The sequence below is a fragment of the Hibiscus syriacus genome, unplaced genomic scaffold, assembly GCF_006381635.1.
Source record: "Hibiscus syriacus cultivar Baekdansim isolate YM2019G1 unplaced genomic scaffold, ASM638163v2 tig00110548_pilon, whole genome shotgun sequence".
NCBI lineage: Eukaryota > Viridiplantae > Streptophyta > Magnoliopsida > Malvales > Malvaceae > Hibiscus > Hibiscus syriacus.
Window position 1 is genome coordinate 1,967,989 of NW_024062775.1, and position 10,811 is coordinate 1,978,799.

Here is a 10,811-nt window from a genome sequence, read left to right on the forward strand (position 1 = left end):
GTATAACAGATTCAGATGGAAATTCTTTTCAATTTTCAAATTCCAAAACATCATTCACCTTTGTAAAGATCATTTCCAAAACAGAATTGATAACTCAAGTGTACCAAAATTAACGATACATCAATTAAATATAACTATCAATAACGTAAGTGATAAAAATATAATTGTACCTATAGCTGCATGGTCTTTTATGCAGTCATTAATAAATATTACAAAAAGAATACAGATATGATGTATGGAGTGGATATTTGATAGTCATTAATAACTATCAAAGTTTGAATGATTATGGCGCCACGTTAAGGCCTGTAAAGACCTTGAGTTTGACCACACCCCATAATGGAAGCCGGCAACTTCCCCACCTTCTCAATCCCTTCCGCAAACACCACACCCATTCCCATGAAGAAATGGGATTCTATGTGGCAATGGAACGCCCACGCCCCCGGATTATCTGCTCTAAACCTCAAAGCCGTCCATCCGTAAGGATGTACCGGCACCGTGTTCTTCATTATCGGATTCACCAAATTGTACTTCCCCGGATCATTGAACTTATCAAACTTCCCTTCCCCGTACCCCAAAACCCAGAAATCATGCCCATGCAGATGCCATGGATGCGTCTCGCTGTTGTTCCGATTCATAGTGTTTGCATTCTGAAGTATAAGATCCACTGTCGTGTTGAAATCCAGCCTGTAAATTCCATTGCTCGACGTACCGTTTTTATTCGGTTGCACGATGAAGATATTATAGTTGGCGTCGTCGTATCCATTAGGGGGAGGGTTTTGATCGAAAGCGTCGGTTAGATTTTCCTTGAGTGCAATCAAGTACGGTGTTTTGGGATGCGTGATAGAGACATTGTTCACCGACCACCGTCTTCTTCCGTTAATCTCGTTTTGTGTGTTGAGCAAAACTATGACCCTGTCGGAGACTGCGGGAGGGGTGATGATATAGCCTTGGCGCGCTTTGATGGCCTGACTCTGCTCCATCCGAGGGCGGCTGTTGTTCCACATAGGGGCTGCCGGAGGGATTGTTGGAGGAGATCTCCTTAGATGATTTGGATAGTAAACGAAAACGCCCAGACCCGGAGGAGTGTTGGGTGCCAGTCGACTTACAATGTTCGATGTAATCCAATAATTTCTGGTGGGATCTTGATCGGCTGTTACTAGTACTGAGTATGTTTCCCCCGAGTATATGAACAAGTTTTGTACAACAAATGGCTCCACCAAATGCCCATCGGCTTCAACAACTGTCAAATTATGGCCCTGCATATAATCATTTGCAGAACACTCAAAATTTGAAGCAATTTACAATCGTATACAATGAAAACCAAGATAATCAGTTTAATTACCTCAATTTGGAAGCTGAGAGCTGACAAAGAAGTCAAACTGGAGATTCTCAATCGATATGTTTTTCCAGGCACCACTATTATTCTATAAGGGGAGCAGTCTGAATACGAGGCATTGCACAGGCCAGGGTCTGAACTTGGAACAGGTAAACCAGAACAGTTGAACCTTCCTCTCCCATGGATCAAAAGTGACTGAAAATTTCAAAATAATGTAAAACAATCATTACTAAGTACTTGTAGAAACAAAGGGTTGAATCAATTTCTTTGTCAAAATCAGGTACTGATGTTCACCTGAGGCTCTCCGATCCATTGGAACGGAACCGAAGCCAAGCCGACAGCTTGGTCAGTTGTGGTGTTATGGTACCAATCATTGAGGATGATGTTCCTATCATAGTCATACGTAAAAGGTTCAGCTTCTCCTTCAGGAAGTCCCACAATGATCGATCCATATAACCCAGCTTCTCTTTGCATCCCATAATGTGCATGATACAAGTATGTTCCGGGCTAAACAAAATTCAACTCTAAGTGTATAATTTGATATAAAAAATCGCACCGAGAGCTTTTCGAATGATGAAACTCACTCTGTCAACGACAAACTGATAAGTGAAAGTGGTTCCAGGCAAAACTGGACACTGTGTTACTCCTTCAGTCCCATCAAACCAAGGCGTTCCAATCTGTCGACAATAAAAGAAAGAGAGCATTTACAAACGTTTAGGTGAATCGTGCAACACGAAGATCATTATAGTAATAAGTAAAGAAATAGACCTGTCGAATTCCATGCCAGTGAATAGCGAGATTCTCCGTAAACAAATTGTTGGTGACTTGAACAATGACTGTGTCATTTTGCCGGACCCTGATCGTAGGACCTGGAGTTTGACCATTGATGGTTAAAACCAGTTTCCTGAAGCAATCAGGGGCCTTGTATTCGTTCTTCACTTCCCATTTATACCGACGAATTCTACCCTCGACACCGGAACTATTTAACAAAGCTATAATTACTGTTCGAGAGAAAATGACTCCTCCTATATATGAGTATGGTTGAGGAAGCTGTAAAGAAAAATGGGAATCAAAGTTGGACATTTTCGAAGTAGTAGCCAAGAAAGCTACTTGCATCCATTTATTTGACCAAGAGATATGAATAAATCAGCAAATAAATGGTGTTGCCAATTCTTCAAGCTTTTGAGTTTGAATAAAATAATAAAGACTTAAAAGTCAATAGTCTTATTTTGGAATGGTCCAAACGAGGCAAAGTATCTTTGGAATGTGTTTTTCCTTCCAGATGATAATGATGGAATGGTTATCTTCAAGGGTTTTTGCTTAACAGGGAAAAACTATATAACTTTCAAATATTTATCATATTATATTTATTTGGGTAAACTACCTATTTAGTTACTTACATATTACTTAGTTTCTGTTTTGGTCATCCTATTGTTATCTTTTTTGAAAAATAATACATAATGTTAAATTTTGTATCTATTTAGTCACCATCCATTAAAAATTTACCCTATTTATTTTATATAGTTGTATCACATTCTTTTAATAATCTAAGGTGATTGCAAAGTAATATTTATTTAAAATATTTCTTAACTATTAGTAATGCACGTACACCTATAGATATAGTTGCTTAAACTCATCACCTTTAAAAAAAATAATATTTTTTCAATCAGAGATTATTTGAAAGGTTCATCAATTCACTTAGGATATTTTAAGTTGTGTATTATATCATGACTCAAATTTTCAAACTTTACCTACCATGAGTTTTGATCGCTGAAAAAAAATCAAATATAGGTGCACTACTTGACGAGTAAGTCAACGGATTTAGAAAATCAGTTAAATTTTACAGTTAAAAGTTTTAAGGTAATTTAAAAAATTTTATTTAAAATAAAAAGCTTAAAATTATATTTTAAAAAAATCCCAAAGTTTTAAAAAAAATTTAAAAAAATTCCAAACTTTGAAAACCCTAAATATAATCTTTATACTCACACCATTACTGCCCTTTACTGTTGATGTTGTCATTGACTAAATCTACCCCCAACCGTATCTCCACCTAAAGACCACCCACGTGATGAACATCCACCGATGGTGCGATTTAAATTGATCGACAATACGGCATTTTGGGAAATAATCGCGACATTTGTGTGACTTGACGACAAGGACGATGTTGATCGAAAAGGGAGGTAATTTTTCGGTGGCACCGACAACATCATCGACATCGATCGTGGTGGGGATTTAGGAATTTAGGTTATGATTAGGGATTTGGGGTTGATTTTAGATATTTTTAGGGATTTTTAGCTTTTTGTAATTTAAAATAATAGAGGTTTTTTTTATAAATATAATAATATTTTTCAGTTTTTAATTTAAACAAAAATTTTAAAATTTTATTAAGACGACATGTGTCCTTTAACGACAATTATGGCTCGGACACCTAAAGTGGTAACGTTTGTAACGTTAGGCATCTTGATGAATCAAAAAAAGTTTGGCCATCTATTTAGGAAAAACAATATAGTTTAGGCACTTATTTTCTAATTAAGCCAGAAACAAAGAAAGATAAGGCTTAATTAGAAAATAAGTTCCCAAACAATACCACTTTTCCCATGTAGGTGTCCAAATTTTTTTTCGATTCATCTAGGTGCCTAATATTACAAACGTGACCCCTTACCACTTTAGGTGTTTCGGTCATAATAGTCATTAAATTCATCCATTAAAGGAAATGTGTTTTGGTAATTTAAAAAATTTATTTAAAATTAAAATATTGTTGTATTAAACAACCATTTTTTTGAAAAACTAAAAAAAACTTAAAACTTTGAAAAACCCCAATTTCGACCCTAAACTAATGCCGCCTGCCGCCCTTTGTCGTCGATTAACCTTCACCCGATGATTGATAATTCCATGAAAAGCCACTGGAACTAGAGCGAATCGACGTGTGTACCTCGACAAACCCCAATACTACAAATCGTGACCCCACGCAATCCCAACGGCCAATCGACAACAAGGATGATGATGTCTAACTAGCAAGATAGAAAAGACGACATCAGCGGCAAAGGTTGTGGCCAGAAAGGATGACATCGATGGCTTAGGGTTAATGATTTAGGATTTTTAGGGATTTGGGGCTTTTTATAATTTAAGAGAAATTATGATTATTTTTTAAAATATAATAATATTTTTATTTTTTAAAAAATAAAATTTCCAAAATTACTAAAATGTGAAGCATGTCACTTAACCGAGTTTTATAACGGACGTTACGTTCGAGACACCTAAAGTGGTAAAATTTGTGACGTTAGGCACATGGATGAATAAAAAAAAAAGTTTGAGAACCTATTTGAAAAAAAACCTTTATAGTTTAGACATTTATATTCTAATTAAGCCTAAAGATATAAAAGTGATTGGAAATATATAATTTTGATTTTTCAAAGTAGGTCAGCTATATGAGTTTCTTTTAGATAATTACTAATTAAGCTTAACACAAAAATAAGTATACAAACTATACAATTATTCTCAAATTGGTGTTTAAATTATTTTTTGTCTCATCCAGGTGATTAATATTATAAACATTACACATTTATGTGCCTCGGCGTACGTTATAAAACCCTGCTAAGTGACACATGTCACAATTTGATAATTTTGGAAATTTATTTAAAAAAACTTAAAAATATTTTATTTTTTAAAACCCCAACTTTTTTTCTAAAATATTAAAAAAAACCCAAACTCCCTAAATTTCTTATTCTAGTCCCTTTACTTAAACTGGTCATCTCCGACCACCTATCCGTCGACGATCAGCCACCCATAGTTGTCAACATCCATTGATCGGTCATAACCCTAGCTATCATCTCAAAACTCAAAATACTCAATTCATAAAATCCAAAATACCCAACCATAAAATCCAAAATACACAATCCCTTAAATCTCTTTGATTAATCGTAGTAATTGATCGTTTATTTGACTGTAATAGCTGGCCCCTTGGCCATTTGGTCAGTCGTTTGGCCATGAAACTGAAATCACGAGGGGGGTGGGGGAGGGAGAGGAGGGGAGATGCACATGGGTTTTTTTAAATAATAATTTTATTTTTTAAGAAAAAGAAAATTTTAAAATTATAAGATTGTGACATGTGTCACTTACCAGGGTTTTATAATATCTATTATAGACCGGACACTTAAATGAGTAACGTTTGTAACGTTAGATACCTGAATGAGTTAAAAATTAGTTTAGGCACCTATTCGAGAATAACGATATAGTTTGATAAATTATTTTTGATATTAAGCCTCCTAATTATTAGCAAATGTTATATATATTATTAATTAGGTGAAAATTACTTGATACGTCTTTCTATTATAAATCCACTAAAAGTAATCTATTTATTATTTAACATATTAATCTAGATTATATATTTATGCTTTACTTCTTGTTCATCTTTGTTGATCGACATCAACACCAATTTTGATGTTGGTTATTGATTGTCGATATTTTTTATTGTCCTTTTATTTTTTATATCGATTTTTTTATTTTCTTCTTGGTTTTAATTTTCAATAAATATGTCTTAATGACATATTTTTCTGTCTTTTGACACATTTTCTGTTGTTTAGTCGTTTTTTTTTCATTTATATTTCTTAATGATTATTTGACATCGTCACGACTGATCAAGATGGTGTGTATCTGTCATCATGTTAATCTTCCCTACTTTGGACCATCAGATTGTATTCAAATACTTGATTTATGATCGTGGATAGTTTTTTTTTTCACGTCGCTCAACTCTAATTTGTTGTTTTGCCGGTGGTCTTTCAATAGTTTGATCTCCTTTTGTGGTAAGTTTATTGATACGATTAAATCTGTTTGTATATATCCTTATTCGAATTTTGGTTATATTTTTTAAATCTTTTCTTAAATGGTCCGTATGTGATCATAACTTGCAAATTTTATGTCAATAATTTTAGGAAAATGTTCTAATTATATACTTAATTTATGATTATAATTGTAAATTTTCATTGTAAATCTGAATATCTTTCTCTTTTAATAAAATTAACTGCTTCGGTAAAAAAAATCATATATTTATGAAAATTTTTAATATAATTAACATTTATATAAAATAAACGCAATTTATTGTATAGTAGAAGTGATATTTTTGAAGTTTTAATGGTTATGTAAATGAAAATGTTAATGTTATAATATTATTTAAACAATGCATATTAATTGTATTAAAATTTATTCTTATTTATTGGTTTTATTACTTTTAAATTAAATCCCATTTTAAACCAATCTCTATAATGATCTAATAAATATTTTCACATTATTAGTTATCAATTATGAGGAGAATAATTTATATACTAAATCACTTAATTTAATATCACACACCTTTAATTTAAGGGTTAACTACATGGAAAATATGTTTTATCCACTTTTGATCACTGATTTAAAAAAACATAAAATATGGTCACTTTTTTTTAATTTAATTAAGATGTGGTCACCACGAGTTAACTGTCGTTAACAACAGTTAAATATTTTGATAAAATCACACATTTGGTCCCTCTATTTTACACATTCTCTCAAGTTATTCATACTTTTAATAAATTAAAATAAATTTAATCATCCAATCGAATGATGCCACATGTCATGCCACATAGATGTCAACATTTGATCAAGTCGAGTAGAGTAAAAAATGCAAGTTATTTGAGTTAACGAGTCCTATTTTACAACTCAAACTTGACTTGAAATTTTTTAGAGTGAAGTCGAGTCAAATTCTTGAGTTTTTGTTTAAATTTAATTATAAATATTGATATTATTATGATATTATCTGATTCCAATTTAAATGACCTTTAATAACCATATACAATACATGTGTATTTCTTCATATTTTTTTCATATGTGATATACATTTATGATACAGAGTCGAGGGACTCAACTCAAACTTGAAAAATCAATCTACTAATACTAAAATTTTTGAGTTATTTGAGTTGTGTATTATAACTCGGTTTGAACTTGATTTTTTTAGTCGATTTTATGAAATTACAACTCGAAGTTAATTTGAGTTAAGTTTTCAAGATTCGAGTCGAAAAAATTGGTTCTTTGAGTCGAGTTAAATTTTGATCACCCCTAAAGCCAAGTGTCACCGTTCTATTAAAGGATTAACTTTATTTTAATGTAATATATTTATTTTCACCAATCAAAGAGTAACATGTGTCACCTTTTGGTTGAAAGAAAACAAAGGAAAACAAATTGCGAGAATATTTTACTTAAAAATATTTTTTATTTTCATTTAAAAATATATATTTTATGTTAAAATTTGTTTAAAAGTGTGACTAAATTGAGAGAATATATAAATAACAGGGACTAAATGTGTGAATATACTAACTATCACACCACACATCGTGTTAATTGTTAACCGCAGTTAACCCGTGATGACCACGCCTTAATTAAATAAAAACGAAAGTGATCATATCTTATGTTTTTTGAAATCAGTGACCAAAATGGATAAAACAAAAATAAGTGATTTTTCATGTAGTTAACCCTTAATTTAATCAAAGTGCATCATTCAACCTTTATTATTAATAAATTAAGTCAACGATACTAACACAATTAAATAATTCTCAAAACTAACACTTTTACTTAACATATTTTCACGTATCATCATTAAATATGTTTAATTGATAGTTTGAAAAATGTTTTATTATAGTCTTCTCAAACATTTATTTTAAATAAATTCAAGGGGAAAAAATCTAAATTTTGTATAAATCCAAAAAAAAAAAATTCCATTCAATGTTATTTGACGATGATATGTACAAGATATCTTAAGAAAAAATATCAATTTTTTTTTTGTTAGAATTATTTAATTGTATTTGTGTTAGTATAAATAATTTATTTTATTAATAATAAAAGTTGATGATGTAATTTAATTAAGGGTAAACTACTCCAATGGTCACTAATGTTTGAGTAAATTTTTGTTCACTACTGATGTTTTAAAAGTCACAAATCAGTCATTACCGTTATCGTTTGTTATAAATTGGTCACTCGCCGTTAACAAACGTGACGAAAACACACGTGGAAAGTTAACAGTCATACCTGGATTGTATAATTACACAAATAGTCCATATTATTTATATATTCTTTCAATTTGATCCTAGTTTTAATAAATTAAAATATATTTATTTTTAATTCTTATAAATTTTGTTCATTATCGTTTATTTAACTTAATTAGCAAAAAATTCATTGAAGTTTAGGTTAATTTACACTCATAAATTTCAACAAGAAAAAGAAAACATTTGTTAATCAAACTGAGGAAACAACCAAGGATCAATCGAGGGCAAAGAAAACGTAGAAATCCCAGAAAATTTATTCCTAGTATGAAAAAACAATAATCATAGCGCCATGGAGGCACTGGAAACCCCTCTCATCAGCTTCACAAGGAGACGACTGATCATTCCCAAAGATCCAATCACAGCTTGTTTCCTCTTTTCTTCATCTTCCTTGAAACAGTAAACAGGAGCCTGCCATTCAGAATCCTCAAGAACAACTCCCACTTCAAATGTCATTACATGAGCAGTGTACCCTGCACTCTCCATAAAAGTTTTCAATGTTTCTCACAAACAATCAAATGAATGAACTTTAAATTGTTTAAAAATACGCTTTAAAAAAACAATTTAAATAGAATCAAGGGAAGTCGTTGAACTAATACCAGTGTAAAATGCCCAGTAAACAGGTCGCTTAGTGATGACATCTTCATAGTACCAAATGAAGTCGACTTTCTCCCACACATTGCAAAGGAACCCATCTTTATGTTGTTGGCCTAAGTAATTAGCTTTATCGAGCCAATTCGGGCGGAGAACACCGACATCGAAGTGCAAAACTCTGCATTCTTTTTTGGTGTAGATAAAGGAAGTGTCGTTGTCCCATTCCAGGTCGTAAGTGAGCTTACCGAGATGGTTCTGGATAATGTTGAAATTGTGACCATTAGGTTAGTCGTACCAGAGATCAACTTTCTGGAGAGTGCCGCTGTTGTTCATGAAGAGAACGGAGTGGAATTGAAGAGGCCAAGTCGATGGCGTTGGGTCCTTGGGTTTCGATGAGAATGCTGAGAAATGGAATGAAATGAATAGAAGGAAGACGAAGATGGGTTTAACTGCAGAAGCCATTAAATAGGGTGAAGCTGATGAAGGAAAAGAACATCAAACAGAAATATAGATAATGGAGAAAGGATTAGAAATTTTGTTGCTTCTACTTGAATTAAAATCACATTAATTATTTTGTATAAGAATATATTTTAATTTATTAAAACTAGGATTAAATTGAAAGAATACATAAATAACAGGGATTATTTGTGTAATTATACCATCCAGATAAGCCTGTTAATGGCTGTTAACCGTCCACGTGTGTTTTCCGTCACGCTTGTTAACGGCGAGTGACCAATTTGTAACAAACGATAACGGTAGTGATCGATTTGTGACTTTTGAAACATCAGTAGTGAAAACGAAAACTTACCCAAACATTAGTGACCATTGGAGTAGTTTACCCTTTAATTAAATCAAAAGATTATACGACTGATCTAGAATGTAAATTAACCTTATGATTAGTGAGATTTGCCAAACTAATTTATTGAAACAATACTAAAATAAACACGCCATTATCAAACTAAGGCTTCACCTTTTACATGCTCTCATGCAAACGTAGTCTCGAGTATAGTAAAGCAACACAGATTTATTTTATGCTACTATATTGACTAAGAAAATATTCAGAATAAACTTGATTGGAATGTTCAGATCTGCGCTCTCTTTTCCTTTCCCCTCCTTCTGGGCTTATCTGCTGCCTTCTTGCCTTGGTGTTCGACGACATCTGAGATATCCAAATGGACGCCTGGATCATTCGCATTATAGCTGCTGCCCAACATGATTGAATTGTTAACTGCTTGGAAATTGCTGTTCACATATGTACTCGGTGCATCACCCTCATCTCCAACCGAAATCCCATACCGGTGATCGGATTCCTCGTCCATCTCGCTTCTCATTGTGGCCCCGACATTGGTCCCGGCGAGTTTGATAATTCCGGCACCATCATCATCAGCGCCACCACCTTCAAGGCGGCGAGTTATGGAAGACACCATGTCTTTGATTTCTTTGTTCAAGTATCTGTGTTTATCACCTTCACCGGTGGACTGGCCATCAGGCTTGCTTGTCTCGAGAGGCATGGTCTTGAGGTAAAGGAAGGTTCGTGTTTGATGGGGGAAAAGAATATGACTTGGGAATTGAACTCAAACTGGAAACATTAAGATATAGTGTTTGACGGAATAAAGAAGTGACTTGCATTGAAATCAAGGGATTTTAATGGATTCCCTTCTTAAAGGAAAGGGTTTGCTTGAGAATTGGTTAAACCTTTTGTAAATCTAACGCTCTTTGATTTGAAGGGAAAGCATCATTCATTCAAAGAAAGCTTTTTTAGAACAGAGGACAACACTCAAAATAGGACATTTTGACTATGTCATATTCTCTCC

The 10,811-nt window shown here is 32.8% G+C and overlaps 2 protein-coding genes and 1 pseudogene across 2 annotated transcripts; all 3 read right to left on the minus strand.

The window, feature by feature from the left end:
* Positions 1–268: 268 nt before the first annotated feature.
* On the minus strand, positions 269–2,419 carry LOC120130990 (L-ascorbate oxidase-like). The gene is made up of 5 exons (XM_039148118.1): positions 2,105–2,419; positions 1,921–2,013; positions 1,631–1,843; positions 1,343–1,531; positions 269–1,256 (listed from the first exon to the last, which is right to left on the minus strand). The coding sequence occupies exons 1-5, from the start codon at positions 2,417–2,419 to the stop codon at positions 297–299; spliced, it is 1,770 nt and encodes a 589-aa protein (XP_039004049.1). The 3' UTR covers positions 269–296.
* A 6,147-nt stretch (positions 2,420–8,566) lies between these two features.
* Positions 8,567–9,467, minus strand: LOC120131058 (annotated as a pseudogene).
* Positions 9,468–10,079: 612 nt separating this feature from the next.
* Positions 10,080–10,508, minus strand: LOC120130991. The gene has a single exon (XM_039148119.1). The coding sequence runs from the start codon at positions 10,506–10,508 to the stop codon at positions 10,080–10,082; it is 429 nt and encodes a 142-aa protein (XP_039004050.1).
* Positions 10,509–10,811: the final 303 nt, after the last annotated feature.